The sequence below is a fragment of the Hevea brasiliensis genome, chromosome 11 (assembly GCF_030052815.1).
Source record: "Hevea brasiliensis isolate MT/VB/25A 57/8 chromosome 11, ASM3005281v1, whole genome shotgun sequence".
Classification (NCBI taxonomy): Eukaryota; Viridiplantae; Streptophyta; class Magnoliopsida; order Malpighiales; family Euphorbiaceae; genus Hevea; species Hevea brasiliensis.
Genome location: NC_079503.1, coordinates 5,358,865 through 5,381,921, shown reverse-complemented (window position 1 = coordinate 5,381,921; position 23,057 = coordinate 5,358,865). Strand labels below are relative to the sequence as shown.

Here is a 23,057-nt window from a genome sequence, read left to right as displayed (position 1 = left end):
TAAAGAATGGATATTTATTGAGAAGATTAATTTAGTTATTTTTAACTTTTTGTTTGAAAATTTAATTTTTTTAATTTTTAAACTAAATTTCTTAATTTAAATTTAAAAATTAAAAATCTCAATTTTTATTTCCTTAATTTTTGAACTAAATTAAATTTAAACTAAAAATGATTAAATTGAATTTCCCAGTGAAATTGAACTTTAAACTTTAGTGGTTTTGACATTTTATTTTTATAAAAAACTAAATTTTAAATTTTGCAAATGGTTAGATCAATTTTTTGAATTCAACGGGGCTTAAAATAATTAACAATAACAATTAAATTTTAATAAAAAAATTAATTAAAATAAACCATATGAATATTTTGACATTCAACTTTATTTGAAACCAATTCCATATCAATATCAAAAAATTATAAACCTTTAGATAAAATACTTCTATCTCTGTCATTTTAAATATCTTCTTTGTCTTTTTCACTCATTTCAACTTATCATACTTCCATACTGAGACATTTGAGGCGTAACATTAGATATGACCAAACCATTTTAATCAACTATCTCTTATTTTACTTCAATATATATAACTGAACCGAATCATTGATTTGATTTGGATTAGTTTTTTCTGTTTCGACATTTCCTCTACTAGCTAATGCAAATCTGCATTCACAAACCAATTCAACTCTAACAGTGACAATACAAAAGCAGCACTGGCTTTCCTAAACAATCAATCAATCATCATATGCAAATTATACTAGTCAACAGACAAATCATATCCAAATTATACATTTAAACAATTAAATTGATAAGGGATTTAAACTAAAAACTTTTGAATTTTTCATAAAAATTGAGGGGAAAAAAAAAACAGAAAAAAGACTAACCCATTTCAAGCTGCAATAGAAGAGACGACAAGAGAAGGTGAAAACGAAATCTTATAAAAAAAAAAATGCAGCAGCAAAGAAAACATACATCACAGCAGAGTGGAAGAGAGAAGCATCTCAGATTCTTTAAGAGTCTCCAATTTCATGTTCGATCAAGAGGAGAATTCATAGGATGAAAAAATGGCTGCTCCAATAAGCATAAATCCTAAATCCCAAATATTCAGAAATCAGAAGCGCATCAAAGGTGGCAGGGCACGACAGAGCCAGAACCAAAAAAAAACCCGACTCCCAAAACACCTAAAAGGCCAAAACCAAAGATTTCAATCCCATATCCAAAATCTATGAAAAATCAACCAAAACATATCAATTTGAAAAATTTTAAAAATAATAATAAAATAAAGCATAACCATAATTCTCAAATTCAATAAAGTTTGATTGTGCCCCAAACTCAGTCTCTGTTTGCGAAGGCATTGCAGTGAGGTTATGAGGACTGAGAAGCGAGGTGACATGTGATGGTGGGTGACTGTGTGCCTGAGAGAAACAAAGAATCAAGAGGCTTGGAATCAACTGAAGGCTGAGATTTGAGGGTCAAAACAGAGATTAAAACTTGAGATCAGAGTGACTGAGTGAGAAACAAAGAACCAAGGGAGATGAGATGAGGCGAGAGAGAGGGAGGGATAGAGAAGAAGCGCATCAGTTTGTGCCTCCATCTCTGGGCTGGAGCTGGATAGAGAAGGGGAGAAAATGAAATAGCTGACGGAAGGAGTGAAGAGTTATAAGCAGGTCACAAAATGATATAGCATCAAAATTTTGGCCAGTTTGGTTATTTTGACTAACTGAACCAAAAATTTTTTAAAACTGAAACCAAAAACGGTCTGATTAGACCTAAAAATCAAATTTGATCAGTTTGGTTATTCGGTTTTAACAAATTGTGCTCTGCCCTAATTGCAATTGAACTTAAGAATGCAGAACATAAGCATTGTTGAGCAATACATCATAGAAACCAGGCATGGACTAGTGGCGTGAGACAGCCAAAGCCACAAGTTCCCCTCTCTTAATTTTTGTCAATAAGATCATATAATGAATTGAGAAAAAGTAAGAAACAAAATTATCCAAGCTCTCAAAGCAAACATTAGCTTTGAACTTCGATGCATCCTGGAAATGTTAAAAGCCTTGACCAGAAGAAATAAGAGGACATGGGTAAGGGAGGTTTTTTATAGATTTAGAAGTCATGCCTCTAGGCAACTGTGGAGGATTGATGTAGTTTATACTTTTCAACAGATATTGCTGCACTATACCCTCAAGAGAGTTCTAAATGAGTTTCAATCCAGCCACTTACAAGCAAGTGAAATGAGCTACCTTCCCATGTGGCAAACTGTAAGGAGAGCTAAGCTTCATAAACGAGACACAATCCTGCATGGGATGTACTGCCAGGTGCAGTACTTTTCCTGCAAAACCAGTTTAAAAAACAATTCAATGCCTTCAAAGTACACAGAAAACCAATAAGAACAACAGACCAATGCTGAACTAGCAATCATAACATGAATCCAGAAACAATGTTTATGAGCACCAGGAAGGGATATTAGATTTACCTCTATTTAAACTATGGGGCAGGTTAATTAGACAGAAGATGGTACACTGTTAATTCATTTGATCCTAACTCCGAGCAGTATTTCCAGTAAATATCCCTGTCATCAATTCTGCAACAGAAACATATAGAATACTTTTTTTTTAAGAAAAAAAAAATCTCTAGTATTGAAAGTTGAAGAAATTTTGTTACAACAGAAAACACATTGAAGTTATTCCACCACTATTATCAATTAGAAAGGAAGACGGGAGCTCCTGTAAATTGGCATGATCTTGTATCTGTAAAAACTTAGAATATCATATCAAATTTAATAGCTTACAACAACTGAAATATGTTGAACTATCAAACACTGGCTCACAACAATTGGAATCTGCAGTAATGACTTCTCAAAGAGAGCAGAACAAAAATGGATGAGAAAAATCTCACCATAAACAAATGTGGCAAGACTACAAGTAGCAGAACCTATAAACACATTGATGGTGAAGAAAACAGGGCCAGAGACCAACTAATTATGAGTATCTTGCTCCATGGACATAGGGAATGGAACTTTAATGGACTATTCAAGAACAAGTTACCGCATTAAAATTAGTTTACCATAACTTCAACTGCAACAAGGATGCAAATAATCAGACATTTAAATCAAAAAGAAAAGAGACAAAAGGCATACAAGGGTAAGTATGCAAGAGATAAAATACACTGAATCAAAAGCAGATTTTATTAGAAATATAAAATGTATGTACAGGAGGCATTGTACTCTGATTTGTAGAAGCTACAGCCAGGATACAGTGTTTGCTGGGTTGTAAATGCTACGACATACTAACTTGTGACATGCTAAATTGTACCTTGAACAAAAGAACTTTACAGTCGAAGTTACCAACACAGGAACAAAATTCAAACATCCGAAAGGTTCACTTGAAAGTCTTGTGAAGTCTACCAAAGAATCTATATAACCTAATTGTGGACCCGCGGCCAATAACCATCCAAGTAACTGGTCATTTCTTGACAGCAGTGATTATGTTTCTTTGTCAATAGTATAATGAACAAGACTATACAGAGAGATTTTCAAACCATCATGTTTAAGTCTGAAAGGTCATCCATTGGAATTTCAAGGCCCATGAAGTCACCATGATCTTGTAATCCATCATCATCAATGTTCAACCAAGAACCCAGATCCTGCCCTTGGCCATCGTCCAATCCTGGTAGCTGCAGGTTGGACAAATCAATAGACTCAGGATCATCCAATACATCCAAACCAAATCCATCTTTTTCCTTTCCATTGCTACTAGTAGTGATTTCACCAGACTTTGCCTGTGAAGGTAATGCCAGTTTAGGTTGCTCTGATATCTTGCCAAGAAGGCCATTTACAGAAACAGATAACTGAGTTTTCTGCTTGGGTTTTGTTTTAGATTTCCTTTCCCCCTTAACATTAGACAATGCTGGCCGACCAATTTTATTTGATCCATTTCTAGATAAAACCTCTGTGTTGTGCCCTTTTCCCTCCCTATCTCTCTCACTCCTCTTTCCTTTTGTACTGCTTGATACTAGAGACCCCCCAATTCCTGAGGGGGTACCTATGGCACCACCAACATCATCAAGTAACAATTCCCTCTTCTTCACCTTGTTTGACCATGTGTCTTCTTTACCAGCAGATTGTTCAGATAAAAGGTTTACAGGTGGGAGCAAATCAGATGAATTAGCAACATAGCCATCTCCATTTTGACTCAACCGAGAAGTTTGAGGACTTGGCTGTGAACCCATAGAAGCTGCAGAAGACAAAAATAAAAAAAAGGTCCAAATTGTCTCACATTTAAGGAAAATAAAACTAGAGTAGAATAAGATATTGCAAACCACCAAATGCTTTCAAGAAACGATTCAAAGAACAAAAAAAGGATTCAAAGGAATCATGCACATATGAGCGGAATACCAAAGTGAATTCCAGAGCAACCAGATAAAATACCTGAAACTCTAGCTTCCACAGGGCGGCTTGAGGCATTGGCATACAGTTTCCCAGATTCCTCATCCACAGGAGTACTCAATAATCTTCCACCATGCAGGTAGGAAGACCTAGAAAGAAACATATCCCTAAATAGGGGTTCATTGAAGCAGCTTTTGCCTGTATGTTCAAATTTATGACATCGTTCTAATGTCCTTTTGACAAAAGCTAAGGCAGCTTGCTTAGCCATTTTGTTATTGGAACTTTTCCCACCAGTGGCACTAGGACCTCGAAAAGCCTATCAAAGAAAGACACATCATTCAACCATCAAAATTGTTATTCAGCTGTGTGTTACAATATGTAATCTCCAGTATGATAAACAGTGAAGGAAAAAAGGGTTCATTGATTAAATTTTAAGTAAACATTGAATAACAAAAAATTTGAAACTATTTACAAGCCATCAACGGAAAACCAACTCAGAGAGATGCTGGTACATGCCCCTACCCCTTGAACCCTCTAAATAACAAAATAGAAAGAATTTTATAAAATAGAGACAGCTTTCGGAACAGAAATTTTCCACCAACATCAAGTTTCAGGGCAAAGGCTACACTAACTGATTAGCAAGCCAGAGAAATTTTCATTAAGAGTTTTGGAATTAAAGTCCTTTCTACAAACTCAACATTTCAGTTGCTTTGCTTCCGTATAGTTCTAGAGCTGGAGGCAGAGGAACAAAAGTTAGATTCACATCTTGAGATTCCAAAGCAATAGTAGGAATTAGCATTGAGAATCAAATAAAATGTACAGTACGAAAGAAGTATAAATTTGAAGAATTTGGGTGTGCATCCATTATATCTGTGTTATTTCTGTTTCTTCCTTTATGAGTTCTGATACAATCTCAAACTAGTTATAAATTCTTCTTCCAACTTACATACTTTGGCATAACAAGCTCTTACTTTTGCAACACCAGAGTTTTCATAACAATTTATTCAGGCTAAACTTAAGCAAAGAAGGATCAAATCAAGAAACAAAACAAAGAGGTATTAAACACCAAGAAAATTACCATATACTTTTCATAAGCCATTGTAACAAGTTTGTCTTGAGCACGTTGCTCAAATTCCCTATACAAACATACAGCATTGTAAGCGCACAATGTGGTAAAGTATTTTAAAAGGTAAAGGCATGTAGATTTATCCCAAGAAGATAACAAATACTTACTTTTCCTGAAGTTCTTTTGTTTCTGAGGCAGATTTCAACAGTTTATCTAGCAAACCTTTCTTCTTTGTAACCTATTGTAAAACAGACCAACCTATAAGGTGAGTTTTTATGAGGAAAGCAGCCATCACAACATGGCAAGTTCAACAGCAATATGTTGCAACTCAAGCAAAAATTTGTGCTTTCCTACTTGCTACTATTGGACAAGAGTAGATAAATATTAACATTTTTATATATTCCTATTCAATTGATATATTTTATAAACTGTTAATTAGCGTAGGATGCATATTCCCAAATAAGTAGAGTAATTATAGGGGATTTGTGTATAAATATGTGATCTTCTATTTCATAGAATTAATAAGAAAAAGATGCATTTCCTTCTCTTCCCTTCTCTTTCTTCTTCTATTTCTAATTCTTAAATATTAACGTGGTATCAAAGCTCTCGATCACTAGGGTTTTGGAACTATTCATGGGTACTGTTCATGACACTGTTCATGGGAATAGTTTTGTGAAGATTTTGGGTTGTGCTATCACTTTTCTAGGGGAATTTTGGGTTATTTTGTGCTGATTTCAATTCCTATTTTAAGTAATTTTCAGTTTATGTATTGATTACTATGTCCCTTTTGAGCCATTCCCAGCTGCTGCCCCATTGTTTCCCTTGAAGGTTTGTTGAAGTTTAGACAACCACTCTGTTGTAGCCATATGAGCTGTTTTGGTAAAGATCCACCTATTGTTTTGTTGTTTCTCCTCATGAGCATTGCCTTTGGAGAGAGAAGTGCAACCCTGTGAGTTGCGTTGTGTTGATGTTTCCTTACCGACATTGCCTTTGGATGGGGTTTGTCTTTTGTGTTGGTGCCTGTGTAGATGTTTCCAAATTGCCTTGTGAGCTGTTGTAAGGGAGTTATTGGCTTCAATTAGGATCTCGTCAAGGGGAAGTGTTGGAATTGATGAGATTCCATTTTAAAGAGGAGTGTTATGAAAAGTTAACATGGATTTTATATATTCCTATTCAATTGATATATTTTATATATTCCTAATTAGTGTAGGATTTATATTCCTAATTAAGCCTAGTAATTATAGGAGATTTGTATATAAATATATAATCTTCTATTCTAAAGAATTAATGAGAAAAAGATTGTAGCCCTTTGAGTTATTTCCTTCTCTTCCCCTCCTATTTATTCTTCTATTTCTAATTCTTAAATATTAACAAAAACCATAAGAAATTGAAAAGGTAGGACAAAGTACAGTTAATAAAGAAGAATACTTCTTAAGTTACACAAGAAGGCTTTTACTAAGCAATCAACATACCTGGCCATGGTACTTGTCCTCTAAGCTCATGATCTCCCCAATCATTCCTTCATCCTCCATCTGCAAATCAGGCTGAACAAAGAAGAATATACAATTACTAGAATACATAAATAGACCTATATGCCAAGGTTAAAGCAGCATTGCATAAAAAATTGGAGCATGGCTCCTATGAAAGGTGGAGACTGGAAAGACCAGCACAGCCTTCATTCAAACCTCCTCCACTACCCCCACCCCCAACCCCACAAACCAAAAAAATAAAAAATAAAAAAGAAAAAGAGGATGAAGAAGCTTGACATCCAAGCATTTGAAACCGTATGCTGCAAGATTATAAGTACCAAGATACTGACTTTTCTGAAGGCGCACATACTCACAAATACAAAAACACAAACCACCAAAAATAATGCAGAGGTGATATGGAACAAAAAGAAAATCAAACAAGAAAGTTCATATAAAAATAAGCGTACCATTGTTTCTGGAAAAATTCCAATACTTTGAACCTCCAGAAGGAGATTTTCATTCATCTGCATATCATCATACTGAAATTCTGAACAGGCCATGCTCGGAATCAATGCCTGGTCAGAAAGAATGCCATTTACAGAGTGACTGAAGTTTGAATATAAGCCTGTGTTTGGGATGCCCAATGGATCTACCTCTGCCTCATCATGTTCTGTCTTCCTAGTCACTTTATAACCATTAAATACAGTATGTCCAGAAAAATTAAAGTTAACTGCATGACTCAAGCCATTTGATCCCAACTCTCCGTCCAGCTCAAATCCAGTTTCATATGTATCAAATTCAAAGTCCCTATTTCCATGGGTACAATCTTCCTCCGGAATTATAGCTGCTAAGAGTCTTTGACAAAGAGGAATGTCTCTTGCTTCTGGCACTAACAGTTCACAAACCCTTGATTCAGTAGAAAGTCCCACTTCTCCCACATGTTCAATCAACCCATATCCATTAAGGACAGTTTTGCAGTTATTTACATCAGATGAAACCCTAATGGGTGATGCTGCAGTAGATTCAATACTTCCCTGAAAAAGAAGCAAACAGTTAAGGAGAATAAACATATCTGACAACCATTACAAAATTTTACCAGGCAAAACAAAGGTTTTCCCGGGTAACAACAACAATTATAATTGACCATCAAAAGACATCACAGATGAAAGAAACATACAACCACAATGATTCAGAGAGACATTACAAATAACTGGAACCGGGCCTTAGGATTTGAAATTGGCACAACCACCAGCAATACAACTTGTAGTTGATTAGAAATAATAACCAAAGAATACCATCTATCATTCATTAGAAGGTAGGGGAAAGAACTAGATAGTAAGAACCAGAGATCAATTAACCATATTTTAAAAAATCAACTACATAAGATAGCTTTTGCAGAAAGTAGGCAATAAAATGACTTCAAATGTGCAACAGCACTGACATCCCATATCATCACATACAACATAACCGCTAACAGTCAAATTACGTAAAAAGGTTAACATTGTTATATATATAATAAAGTGTATAAAACATATAATAAATAAAAACAACCAAAAATATCAAACTATAATAAGTTCTTATCATTTCAAAAAAATTATAACAAAATCTCTATAATAAATATAAGTATTACAAAATTACAATTTTGATTATTATATAACTTCATAATATAAATTATATTATTTAGAGAAATAAAAATCAGTTGGCATCAAAGTATTATACCAAACACTTGCATAAAAGTCATAGACTCAAAAATCAAAAAATAAATATAAATCTCAAATAGCTAGACTTATGACATAATAGCACAAGATTGAAAAAAATAATCATTAAATTAAATAGACATGAAAATTAGAAATTAGTAAAACAATAAAGTAAACATATCATATAAAAATAAATGTATATTTAAGTTCATCAATCCAAAATTTGCATGAGAACTAGGACCAGTAATTTTGTCTACTTGTATAGATATAAATAAAATATTTTTTTAATTTGAATGAAATAAAGGAGAAAAAGTTAAGTGAGAGGAAAGATAAAGAAAAAAAAATTTATATTGTACCCATAGAAGTAGAATGAGAGAAAAATAAAAATTGAAAAATCTCATTTGATTTTAGATAGTGTGATAGAAATTATTAGATTGACTTGTATTAAATTTTCAAATAACTACTATCAAATTTTAATTTGTAAATATGAAAGTTTTAATAATTAATTTTAAATTGTACTTTCGCACTTATTTAACAACCAAATAATTTGAATATTGCAATTTAAATCATAATATATCAATTATAAATTACAAAAGGCCAATAATAATTTAATACAATTATTTAAGATTTTTAATAAATATTTAGAAAGACTAATAAAAAATTTAAGATATAATTAATAAAAATATATATTTTTTATTAAATCTATTAAAAACTTTTTAAAAATGTTTGGAGGGGACCAAGGCTACCCCTTGCCCCTGTCTCCGCCACTGGGTGTGTGCCTGCATGATGTTAATTAGTTCATTACACTTTGGACTATGCACCAAGGATACCTATGGTACATCTAAAACAATATATTCAATAAATAAAAATTGATATCTTAAATTGTTAAAAGGCAGTCATTCATAAGTATGAAGAAGAAAAACTTTATATTGTAGATAAAATTATTGAAACATGAAAGAAAATAAAATTCAAAGAGAAATTGGATTTATTCTTACTGCATGCTTCATACCCTTACATTAAGATTTTAGCAATACCAAGATTCATGCAATAAGAGATCATAATCATAAAAGTCACTACCTAGAACAATAGCATTAGTAAGTAACTAAAACAAAAGCTAAGCGCTTTACCTGTTTCTTCAAGTGAACAATGTCTGTGTCAGATATAAAACCAAAGAATGGCTCCATTTGCCTCCAAAATGAGCTAGAACATGCATGAGCTACAGTGCAATGAAATCAATTAACCAAGAATACAGTTTCAGGAATAAAAAACACAGAGAGATTTTCAGTGACAACTAGTACCAGGGTTAATCACAGCACTTGCAGCAGCCAATAGCTCTTCATGCCCATCATCTGAGCCAACTAAAAACAATCAAGCCAAAAGTGAATACAGAGGCTAGTATTGATAATCACAAATATTTATACACAGGAATTTTTCAATGAGATTTTTAAGTAAATTTACCAAGAAAATCCGCTGCTGCGTTGACTGTTGTATGCTTTTGACGTTTATATGCTTTACGGTCAGAAAGTTTTCTAGTTGGAGGACGACCTGTCTTGCTGTTAAATATGTAATGTAACTGTGAGATTTCAATCTGCATCGCCCCACATTGCTATACTAGAAAATTGAAAAGATATTTGATCAACTAGGGGAAAAATCAGAAAGGAGAAAATATTTAACCTTTCATTTTTATCAAAACTAAGTCTGGCACTTCTAAGCTGTTTTGCTGTTCCAACATTGCCAACCTTCTCAACTGAAATTGGCATTCGAGCTCTTGTTGTAAAACCCCGCCCGGTTCTCCCTTGCCTCCTTACTCCATCTCCAAGGTCTTCGCCATTAACAAGCTTATTCTTTCTTGAAGAAAGTCCCAAAGTTGAAACTTTTTGAACATTCTGTCCAGCTTTCTCATCTATCTCATCAGATCTTTTGCCCTTGTCTTTAGATTTAATTTCAGGTGCCCCAGATTCCTCACTTTCAGATAACGCAGCTGAAGAAACTGGTTCATTTTTCAACTTAACTTGCTGAGGAGAATTCCCAGTCAAACGCTTGGCAAATCCCAATCCAAGCTCATTACAGGAAACATCAGACACAGTATCCAAAGCAGGACTGTCATCACTATTTGAAACAATTGGAATCAAATTTGTTCTTCTAGCAGTACGGGAACTCTTCTGTGGCCTTTGGCCTGCCCAATGGGCAACAGGTGGAGATGAAGATCGGGCTGATGCTGTGCGTTTACGGTTACTAGTTCCAACAGTAGGTGGCTTGTTTGTGCAATGAGAAAGCTCCCACTCATTCGGAGCAGTCGCTCTATGGACTACTGGTGACAACTTGGGGGCAATGCCTGAACCTGACCATGCAGCTCGGATAGATGCATTCATTTTTGAGCTTGAAGTGGGACTAGCTGAATTAAAATCATCACGAACATTTGCTCTGAGCATTACATGGACCAAAAGAATGAGTCGATAAACCATCTGAACATGTCTAAAGAACAAAAGAAGAGTGAAAATATATCAAAATAAAACGCACCCCCCCCCCCCCCCCCCCCCTCTCTTTTCCTTCTCCCCCTCCTCCTCTCCTTTTCTCTTAAAAAAAAAAAAAAAAAAAAAAAAAGAAGAGGCACAATCACACAACAATACAAAGAATGATAAGGGAAAATATGAAGTATTACTTATTCAAAGAGATAACTGCATTAAACCTGACTAACAAAACAATTCCTCAATAAATGTTAATGACTAAGTCGACAGCAAGAATTAAAATGAGATGAATAAATGTGTTAAAGAATCTTTACTTACTTATTAACAGCTCTAATATTCACCCTTTCCTTATCAGAACCAATAGGGCGTTCTCTTCTTTCATTGAGAAGAGAACTGTTGTCAAGATCGGCCCTAGGGATGGATGACCGCGTACTCAAGCTTGTTGATTGTGAGATACCATCTGATTTTCCGATGCTCACAGCACCAGTAGCAATTCCTGGCCTGTACTAAGACAGAAATTAACATGGACTCACAAATTGGAAATTATAAAAGGAAAAAAAGAATTACCAAATGTATATAACCAACAACAATTTTCATCGGTGTTAAACTTCATAGATCTTAAAACGATAAGCTAGAAATAATCCTAACAAATCAAATTCCCACAACTAGAGTTACTCTTTATTATTATCTGAAAGGAAGCCGTTTTCCCCTCTTTACTATAAGGCAAAAGCTTCAGAGATAATTCTTTTCCTTCTTTCTAAGTTGAAATAAGGGCTTCCACTCTGATCAAACTTTCAATGACTTTATAGATCGATTCCATTGATCAAGCACTCCATGTGCTAACCATATATTCAGTGGCAGAACCAGAAATTTAAGTTAGGGGGGGCGAAGATCTTCCATCTATCTATATTAAATTTCAGAGCTCAATAAAACCCTAAGACTATAAATGAAATTATCAATTAATTCTATTGGATGATAGGTCATTTAAGTACCGTTCAATTAGCAGAATCTTCGATTTCATTTTGCATATATATCCAACCCAATGTCTTCTTTCTAATCTAAAACACCCTCCAGGAACTAGCCTTCCCTTCTATTTCTTCTAATCTAGTCACCTTCTTCGATATAATCACCTTTCACACACCAGAAAAGTCCTTTTTTTTTTCTTTAAATTTAGTGCCCATTGCATAAACCCTTATCAATAATGGTTTGGTACATGTTATTTCAACAAAGGATCATTACTCATTAGTACCAACAAAAATCACTAAATCAGCAAAAAATAATTTCTGGGTTCTGCTTAAAATTTTTCTGCTCATGGAGATATTCTTGATGTTAACGTTAAGAGCACTAAAAGGGATATCAATTCTAAAAATATAAAATCAAGAGGAAAGATAGAGATTAGAGAATAATAACTTAGCTGGATGTGAACCATAAAGCTGAAATGGTGGGGCATTCGTTCTATAACTTTGTTCAAATTCTTCTAATCTTCTTCTTTCCATCGGCGGAAAAGAGTTCCTTCTTTTGTGCACTAAAGTCTAAACTTAAATCTCAGGTTATAGGAGGGAGGGAGGCTGCTAAATACTTAAATGGGTTGCAAATAATGGGCTAGCTTATAACGGGTATTAAATATAATGCATAATGGGCTAAGTAAAATTATTTTATGAGAAGTATTAGTGAGCTGGACTTTGGGGGGCAAGGTGAGCTTAAAAGCCCTATTATTAAGGAACAAATTTTTATGTTAGGGGGGGCTATGGCCCCTGCCTGCGCCAACCACAACCCACCCCCCCCCCCCCCCAAAAAAAAAAAAAAAAAATTCTGCCACTGCAAATATTTGACTATTCAACAATTCCACCACTGCATATATTTGACTATTCATTAGAGCAATCCTTATTGACAAATAATTTATCATCCGAGTGCTTGGCAGGTGAACACAATAGGGTAAACAGTGGGTTAGGTGATGATTCTGTTATTGCAGAAGAAAAGTTTAATTTCAAGTTTGAGACTCAGCAATACATCCAAATTATATATTTCATTCACATATCACATAACACAAATAAATGAGCATTTAAGGCATTATTTGTGTGCTTCAAGCAATCAAATGTGAGTAACCATAGGTGATAACTTTTGTTGTGCACTGAGTTGTCCATAATAATTACTTCAAAACAGGTGGTATAAGAATAATACAGTACACAATTGCACCACATACAGAAGAGATAATAAATAATAATAAAAGAAATAACAAAATTTTACCATAAACATGTTTCGTTATTCTCCTGACATTTTCTAATCTTCACTAAATAAAACCTTCATAGGTATAGAAACTTATTGGTTTCCTAACTTCATCTTTGATATAAAATACAATTTCAGCTAAAAATAGGACAGAAAAATCACAGAATAAATTGTCAACATACATGCAATTAATAAGTGCTACAGTTGCATAAGAAAGAAACCTGGGCCCCAATGAAAAAAAGTAATCTAATACAAAACTTAAGAACTAGAAAATGATATCAAAGAAAACAAATGTTAATGACTTCCAAACATGAAAGGGAAATATTGTAAATTATAACCATTTTTCAAATAGATAAAATTGTACCCGTCTTACTATTCAAAATCAAAATTTTAACTCAATTTTACTTCATTCCAATTTTGTAAATATTTCGAATTGTTTATATGTTTCTAACTCCCAAAATCATAAAAGTCAACTTGCAGCTTTAACAACAATGTCAGTAACATCATGTAGCACCCAAAACTCATATTTTAACATAGCAAAGGATTCTAGCAATAGAGAGGGCAATCATAGCCAATAAAGAGTTAAGTATTACTGAGTCCAAGAAAAGAATAAATATAACAATTATGGAAAAATGGTAATTAAAAGCAATAGCCAAAAAATTATCGATACATTTAAAGCGGTTAATTAAGTTAAGCCACGGGTACAAAAGTCAGAACAGGCAGGAGAAGGAATAATAGCACTTCAAGAAGGCATACCTGAACCCATGGGAGTCACTATTTAACCTTGATCGAGCCTCAGTAACAGGTCGTTGCTGCATTCCCTGTTTGGGCTCCCGATAGCCATCAGTGAGTTTAGTTGGCACTAAACTTGGAGAAACATCTGGCTTTATCACAGAGCGCTTCTTCTTCATTTTTGTCTTTTCCCAACCATCAACACCAATTGACAAAGTTCGATCATCACCTTGAACTACACCACCATTTGCAAGCCTTAACATTTCTCTATCTCTATCTATTGTACCAGATGGCCTGACAAGAGAATTGCTCTGCACATCCACATAGATTTGTAAAAATTTAACAACAGTTTTCTTCAAAAAAATAAAGATGCAGAACAGGCATGCTAGCAAACACGGGGCCCACCACCAAAGAGACTACCAACATTAGCTTTATGCATTATGGAGCAAAATGACTTGAATTCTAAGCTTAATAGGACTGTAAGCAATAGCCAGCATTTAAACAACGAACATCATCACCCAAGTGGGGTTTTTTTTTTTTTTTTTTTTTGAGTCAGAGAGAGGGTGAGATGGAGGATTAAAAACCAATAACTTCTGAAAAGCAAGGATTAGCTAAAACGTAGCTTCCATGTTACATGATGGAAAACATTAGTGAAGATATGAAAACAGGGGCACCAACCAAAACCAAAAACATCAGAATCAAATGGATAAAAATAGCAATAGAGAAGATAAAAAGGTTAAGCTACCAAAACTATAAAACAATGGGACAAGGATCATTACGAGTTAACTAAATGAGATTTCCAAAAAGATACTGAAAACCAACAAAAACAAATATGACTGTGGGTAGAGCAATGTATACAAATTACAGACCCTCACATCCACCAATGAAGTTCGCGTCCGTTTGTTTGGCACAACATTTTTGGTTCTCTCCTCTGACTTTTGCTGTTCAAGCTCAAATCCACCACCCGTAACAGGATGATTATGAATCCCCATCTTACCAAGGCTATGCCCCAAAACTGATCGATCAGTTGATAACAAGGAATTAGGCCGATCCCGATCACTAGAAAAGCTTTCTGATCTCGATCTCTTCTTTGATGGAACACTGGGGAAAAACTTGTTGAATACAGACAAGGCTTCATTGAAAATCTTCATTCGTTCCCTGTTAATTAACGAAATTTAATGAACCAGTTACAACTCTCACTCAAGATGCAAAGCATTCAAAGAACTACCTGGCCTTGACAGAGCTTTCGCGCAGGCCAGCCTTGAGCCGCTTGATTTCCTCAGGAGCAGGCACTTTGCCTTTCGAAGGTCCAGATGGAGACTCATCCACAGACATGCCAAGAGCAACGTTCAAGAGTCGTTTAAAGTCCCCTTGGTTTTTAGACTTATAGTCAGCAAACACCGCCTTTGGATCAAAACGCAAACACTGAAAGAAATTCAACACATCTCCCTGTGCTACTACAGAACTGCTCCTTGTCATGTTTGGGAGAGAAGATAGTAATGGGTTCTCCATGCTCTCACGAAAACTACCTGATCTATCCAACTGAGCAGTTAAGTGGGATCCACCACGCTGCCCACTAGTGTATAGCGACCTATCTGGGCTATCAGAAGATAAATCAAACTTACTAGATGTTGCCATTGCATTGGTTTCCTCACATCCTCTGTATTGCAAACCCAATAAATACAATAATGCATGACAAAATTATAGAACTGCTGCACATAAAGCCCAATTTGAGCCTTTATTGGACAGTAAAGGGCAATGCACCTGAAAAGGAGAAAACATACAGATGAGAACCATGGAAGTATAGACTTTAATATTACCAGACTTTCAAGCTGTTAGACACTCAGTGCTGGTGATGGAAATATGACCAATAATCAAAAGTTGCACTTAAGATCCCAAAATGACCGACAATGGTTTAGTTTCATAAACTTAAGAGCACTAAACTAAGCTAACATTCATAAACCCCAACTATTAAAATAATTGGTATTATCAACTTTTTTCTGAACATTAGAAGACAGATAATTAGTATAATTATGGACTGCTCTTTAAAAGGTTACAAATTTAGTTAAATATAAAAATAATGACACATTAAGAAACTGCAAACAGAATCCTTAAGGGCCTGTTTACTTGTGGAAAACAGCGTTCTATTTTCCATTTTCTAAGAAAATTTCAGTTTTCATTTTTCATGGAATACAAGAGAAAACATGGAAAACGAGCTCACCTATTAATAATAGAAAACAGATTTCTAATTCAAAAAATTAAAAAAAAAATTATTCATATCTTTCATAACTAAAAAAATAAATAATTATAAAATATATTTAAAAACTTATTTTACTATTAAATGTTTTTAATATGTGTTATTCATTTATTTCTAAATATATTTTATAATAATATGATTAATTTTTATCATTGTAAATAAATATTTTCCTAAATAATTATTCAATTTTAGTTATGAAAAAGTTATAGTATAATTTTGATTATAGAAAAGTTATTGTTTTCCATTTGGAAAACAAAATTTTTGTTATCAGGGAAAACAATTTAAAACTGTTTTCCAAAATTTAGTTAAATTTTGGAAAATTGAAAAATTAATTGTTCAATTCTCCATTTGTAAGACTAGCACATTTGAACAAGAAACTCTATTTCCCAATTTTCTTAGAAAAATTGAACAAGACTAGCACATTTGAACAAGTAACACCACCATCCCTCGTTGGAATTGAGTAGAACACAAGCTTTACATAGATAAAAGTTCACCACACTTTTCTACCTAGGAGGCTAGGCATAACCAACACCACAAAGATACAAATTAAATCATTTAAACGAATCCATTTTTGCCATTTATCTATTTCTGGGCCTGTATCCTCTAGTAAATAATAGGCATTCCACCTCACACCAGCTCAACCAACATTAATTTGACTTTCTTCTTTTTCTTGTAATGAATTCAAACTTAATCACTTCATTCCATCTCCTTCACTGTTGCTGATTATAAATCTTCATTACACACAATTGAACTCTTGTCAACAAGTTTCAACTTCGTCTTTTCAACTGACAAGACCTCCAATTGCTCATATTAACATTTTTATAATTTCCTATGTCGTCATAACTTCATTTACACAACATCACCTAATATAACCATGTTCTAAATAAAAGATTCCATTTCCTTTTTCATATAAAGTTAATTTATGCATTCAACTTAAGAATTGCCCAAATATAGGAAATGAATCCAAATTTCAAGTTAAAATATTTATTCTCAACTTTGCAAAGCTTGATTTTGAGGCTGTGGTTGCAGGTCCCAAATGACACAGTTCAAACCAGTATAATCAAAAGCGCAAAAAGCACTCACTAAAGCGCAAAAGCGCAGCAACAAATAGGAAAGCGCTTTTACATATGCAAAGCGAAGTGCATTTAGTGAAGCAAGGGCTTTTGTGCTTAAAGCGCAAAGCACAAAAAAAGCGCCCAAAAAAAAAAAAGCAAAGCACAAAGAGCCTCAATTCAGTGTAGTCAAAAGCGTAAAAGCACAGCGATAAATAAAGCGCTTTTGGATCTTATTTAGAGATGAAGATGAAAATGATGAGGATTTTCATGGGAAATCTAGTGAAGTCTTTAGGTTATGACTGAATTTGAATACTAAAAACTTTTGGATGTTTGATAATTTTTTAAGGGTTTAAATTTTATATAAAGGACTGTATTTTCTTTGCATATTATATTATTAGTTAATTTTTTAATAATTTTGTGCTTCCTTCAATGAAGCGTGCACTTTTTTGTGCTTTGCGCTTTAAGCGATGGGGTGATGCATTGCTTTGAATGTGCCTTATGCTTTTAACTACCTTGCCTCAACTTCAAGGCCAACGTTGGAAGATGCTGAGATTGATTTAGATGAAGATATTAATGGAAATGGATCTTATTTTGAAGATGAGGATGAAAGTTTTGAGGACTTTGATGGGAAATGCAGTGAAGATATTTAGGTTATGACTATGAATTTGAATGCTAAAAACTTTTGGATGTTTGATGATTTCTTAAAAGCATAAATTTTATATAGGAGATTGTATTTTCTTTGCATATTATATTAATAGTTAATGATAATTTTGTGCTTCCTTCAATGAAGCGAGCGCTCTTTTTTGCACTTCATGCTTTAAGCAATGGGGTGATGCATCACTTTGAGTGTGCCTTACAGTTTTAATTACCTTGGTTCAAACACCCTGACAATCCTAGTTATTAAAGGCATCTAATTCCTAAGCATGATTGTTATGAATTCCTAAGCAAGCCACAATTCCTGCTATTAATATATCTATCTTTGTAGTAAAATATTTAAGTGTTAATAACAAATCAAGTACACAATACAAAACTCATTATAACAACGTAGCTTTAATAAAATTGCAAAACTAGCTACAATATAACTTATAAAATTTGAAATGAGAATCAGAATAATGCTGAACAATTAAAATTACATTCAGATATAGGGACTTGAGCATTGCATCAATAGCAAACACGAAACTATCTGCATTCCAAGCATGAACTATTTGTAATGACAATGCATTTTTACATTCAGCAAAAGTATGGATGGATAGGATAAAATAATCATTGATACATGTCACGCCCACACTACAATTTGACCATGGTTCCAATAAAGTAGTAGCGAACTTCAGATCATTAATTGCATTGAATAGTAACTCACTTGAGCAAACACTAAAAGAAAATTGAATAAAAAGTGTGCCGATGTCATTGGATATACCCAACCAATGACTTAAATGTCTATGGAATGCAAAGGAACTTAGCTGGACAATAAAACCCAATAGACTGATGTGGCCAATTATATCTCATTTCCTTTAAAATCAAAATTGTCATCATTAGCACCCGTTAGTTGCAATCTGGAAAAGCTAGTTACTAAGAACAGCAATTTAACTTTAATTGCTCATTCTTTAGAATATACAATTTCTACTTTGGGCCAACAATTCACATTCAACTTCACTTCTCTTCAATCTTATTTATCTACTAAAATTGCACCCAATTAAAACTAAACAAGCTAGTTCTCCTATCCCCTTTTTCCCCCCTCCTTCCATTTCTTGTTGCGCATATTTCTTTATTCGTCAGTCCATTTCCTATCAGAAAACGACCTTCAAATCACATTAGCTACTCCATTGCAAAAACTTCTTCTAGCACAAGTTCATGGGCACTGTTCATTCTATACTTCTTTTAATTATTATCCCAATCTTAGTTCATTCAACAAAACATTAAATAAATAAACAAGCAAATAAATCAACAATTCATAAATAAATAAACAGCTAAAACTTGAATCAACATAAAACCTAGAAAATGGAAGCAGAACCCATCTCAAATCGCCAGAAAAAAAAATAACAATAGAAAATAAACCCTAGCACTTGAATCAAACGTGAAATTGAAGATAAAGAGAAAGAAAAACACGTTAAAAATATCAGGCAAATTCTACCTTCAATAGTTAAAATAATGCTCGATAGTGAGCGAGAAGTGGAGATTGAGTGATTTAGGGATTGGAATTGGATATCCGAGACGAGAAGAAGTTGAAGCTCCAAATCGAAGGTTCGTTCAAAGCCATGGAGGACGAGGCGCCCTGAGTTTTGATCGGCAATGGAAATTGGGCTGTGTTAAATTACAGAATTATCCATCGATTGGGGCAGTGAAAATTCAAGGGAAAGAGTGGTGGAGTTAGGGGCATTTAGGGGATAAAAGTGTGGAGCCGGCTCGTACACAGCTCCAGGTAGGCTATAATTGTAATGTAATCTAATATCCTTACAAATAACCAAAACGAATTTTCAGTTGGAAGACATTTAAAGCTTTACCCTCCAAAACTGTCTAAGAAATATATTTACCATCTAATTAAAAAAAGAAATATATAACACTGCTAAAATTGTCGTTAAAAAATTATTTTTTTTAAATATATTAATTAAAAATTATTAAAAAATAATTTAAATTTAAATTTAATAAATTTTAATCATAAAAATATTAAAATAATAAAATAATTTTAATTTTTTAAATTCAATACCAAAGAAGCACATGTTCACTACATTAGGAAATAACACATTAATTACTTGTGAAAAGATAATTGTAGCTTAAATTGAAGAAATGGATCCATTTTATCATTCAATGGTTTATGTACACCGAAAGTATTATATATTTAAATTTGATATTATATTAACATTTATAATTTCTATTTAAAATATAAATTAAAAGTTTGTATGTATAATAATAATAATAATAATAATAATAATAATAATAATAAAGGGATTTCTATGGTAATTGGAACAGTTAAAATTCCTTCACCAACGTATGTGAATAAGCTTTGTGATACTTCGTCCACAAAGCATCACTACCCAATATGCTTTTCTTTTTTTTTTTTTTTATGTTTTTATGTTGGTGTAGTTAGAATTTCAATATGAAAATTAATTTTAACTTATAAGAATTTAAAATTTTAATAGTTATGTATTTTGTTTAAATGCTTATATATGATTAATATTTACTTGATGTGTTTGATAAAAAAATAATTTATAAAAATATTTATCATTAAAATAATAAAAAAAATATTAATCGAAATATATAATGAAATTTAAAAAAATTAAATGATATAATATTGGTAAATATTTAATCAAATTGGCTTATGAGAACAAGCTAAAATAAAAAGTTATTTTTCTCAATTTATTTTTAAAATTTATAAATTAATTTACTAAGATAAATATTGTTTGATATCGATTGAGTGTGTTAAATACAAAAATTAATACATATAAGATTGGTACTTCTATGCAGGCTTCAACATTTGAAGTTGCATCTTGAGGTTTCATATCATGGTTTTTCTTCTTATTAAATTTTGATTAAATCTCTTAATTTTAAAAATAATTCCAATATCTGAAAAAATCATTGATGCTCAGTCCAATAATAGAGAGAATGAATTATTTATTGTACCATGTTTGGAATCTTCCATTTCCTTTGTAGTATCCTTAATGATTTATGGATCAGTCAAAATGAGAGAGCTAAGCTATTAAGCCAAGCTTTGATAGGCAATAACTTTAAGGAATAAAAAGAAAATAAAAACACAGAAAGGAAAAAGTCAGACTCAACCCAGCCCACTCGACAACAGGTGACCCACAAAGTAGGCCCAATTATCATGTGACAACCTTGAAGTTGACGGGAAAAGTTTGGCTTCCTCGTATGGTGAACTGTGGCTAGCTATGGATAATTTGACTAAAGATCCAAGTCTGCCTTATGCTTGTGACCATAATCTTCCTTGTACTTTTGGGTTGCAAATCTTGTGGTTTATGGTGAGGGTTTTAGTTGAGGATTTACTTGGCAATTGTTGACTCAAAGTTTTTGTACGCATAACCAACAAAACTTAAATCTTGAGGAGATAAGAGAGTCTGTTGAGAAATACACAAACAATTAATAAGATACTGTCATAGGATTAATAAATAAGCAATTTTGAGAATCTAGGCACTACTTGGAACACTGTCAAGTTAGAGTAATGAATCAGACTGCGGGCTAGCCTGAAGGGATTTCCAGGATTATAATGGATTTAAAATATACCCACAAAATGAAACGACACAAGAAAATATAAGGTTTAGGATTTAATTCAGATTACTTTATGAGTTGAAGGACTTCCAAGATATTTTGCTCTTGCCCCACAAACCAAACCCCCCACCCAAAAAGAAAAAAAAAAAAAAGAGAGAGAGAGAGAGAAAGAGAGAGAGAGAAGCATCAGATATATCCTGAAGCTGATGGTCTGCAGAAATAAGTAGCTGGACCTTTCTAAAGTGGCAAATGAATCATAAAAATTTCTCAGGAAAATTTAGACCACATATTCTCACTGAAAGCTGCACTCATCTGAAACTCTCCATGCATATATCTCTCAAGTATAAGCGCAAATATCAATTCTTGGAATGTGGAAAATTCAGGAAATGAAGCTTCAGATATACATTGTTAAGCTGTGTATTGCATCACATAATGGCTTTATTTCATCCTCTCTACTCTAAATATTTGCTTTATCCTTCTACTTCAGTATCTATTTGTGAGAAAATATAACAGAATAAGAATATTGAGAATGATTGAAGAGTTTGATTATTCTCTCAAGCCAATAGTGTCAATTTATAATCTGTACATAACAACTAAATAGGAAATACAATCCTAATTAAATACGTAATTATAGCAACGATTCCAGTATCTAAATATATTCACATAATCACTACAAATACACATATCCTAGCTATTTATGATACATATCTTAACACTCCCCCTCAAGCTGGAGAGTACAAATCATATGCTCCAAGCTTGTTACAAATATATTCAATCCGAGAGCCTCTGAGAGACTTTGTCAGGATATCTGTTAATTGGTCATTTGAGCTAACAAATCTAGTGGCAATACACCCAGATTGAATCTTTTGTCTCATGAAATGACAATCCACCTCTATATGTTTCGTTCTCTCATGAAACACTGAATTAGAGGTAATGTGAAATGCAGCTTGATTGTCACGGATTAGATGCATTTGTTTAAGTTCTCCATACTTCAACTCTTGGAAAAGTTATTTCAACCATATAAGTTCACAAGTTGCTAAAGCCATAGCTAGATATTCTGCTTCTACACTTGACTTAGCAATCACATCTTACTTCTTACTTTTCCAAGAAATCAAATTACCTCCAATCATAATGCAATATCCTGAAGTAGACCATCTGTCTGAAGGAGAACCTGCCCAATCTGCATCTGAGTAACCAATAATTTGTGAATGAACCCTGTCTTCATATAATTGGCCTTGTCCTGGAGCTCCTTTAATATATCTGAGTATCCGAATAACTGCATCCCAATGACTACTACATGGTGCTTGAAGGAACTGACTGACCACACTTACAGCAAATGAGATGTTTGGGCGTGTGATTGTAATATGATTGAGTTTTCCAACCAATCTCCCGTATCTACCAGGATCCTCCAATGGCTCCCCCTGTCCAGGAACAAGTTTGAAATTTGGATCCATAGGAGTATCTGCGTGTCTACAGTCTAACATGCCC

General features: G+C 33.4%; 1 protein-coding gene across 2 annotated transcripts; it reads right to left on the bottom strand.

Moving 5' to 3' along the window:
* Positions 1-3,155: 3,155 nt before the first annotated feature.
* On the bottom strand, positions 3,156-19,702 carry LOC110633597 (uncharacterized). 2 transcript variants are annotated; one of them, XM_021782264.2, is made up of 15 exons: positions 19,480-19,702; positions 15,265-15,800; positions 14,912-15,194; positions 14,061-14,347; positions 11,397-11,579; positions 10,285-11,034; positions 10,069-10,163; positions 9,909-9,968; positions 9,738-9,826; positions 7,381-7,947; positions 6,917-6,988; positions 5,612-5,682; positions 5,457-5,514; positions 4,421-4,694; positions 3,156-4,226 (listed from the first exon to the last, which is right to left on the bottom strand). In XM_021782264.2, the coding sequence occupies exons 2-15, from the start codon at positions 15,672-15,674 to the stop codon at positions 3,526-3,528; spliced, it is 3,900 nt and encodes a 1,299-aa protein (XP_021637956.2). In that variant the 5' UTR covers positions 15,675-15,800; positions 19,480-19,702; the 3' UTR covers positions 3,156-3,525. The 2 variants fall into 2 exon arrangements, with proteins under 2 accessions (XP_021637956.2, XP_021637955.2); XM_021782263.2 differs by having other exon boundaries at positions 14,906-15,194; positions 19,480-19,700.
* Positions 19,703-23,057: the final 3,355 nt, after the last annotated feature.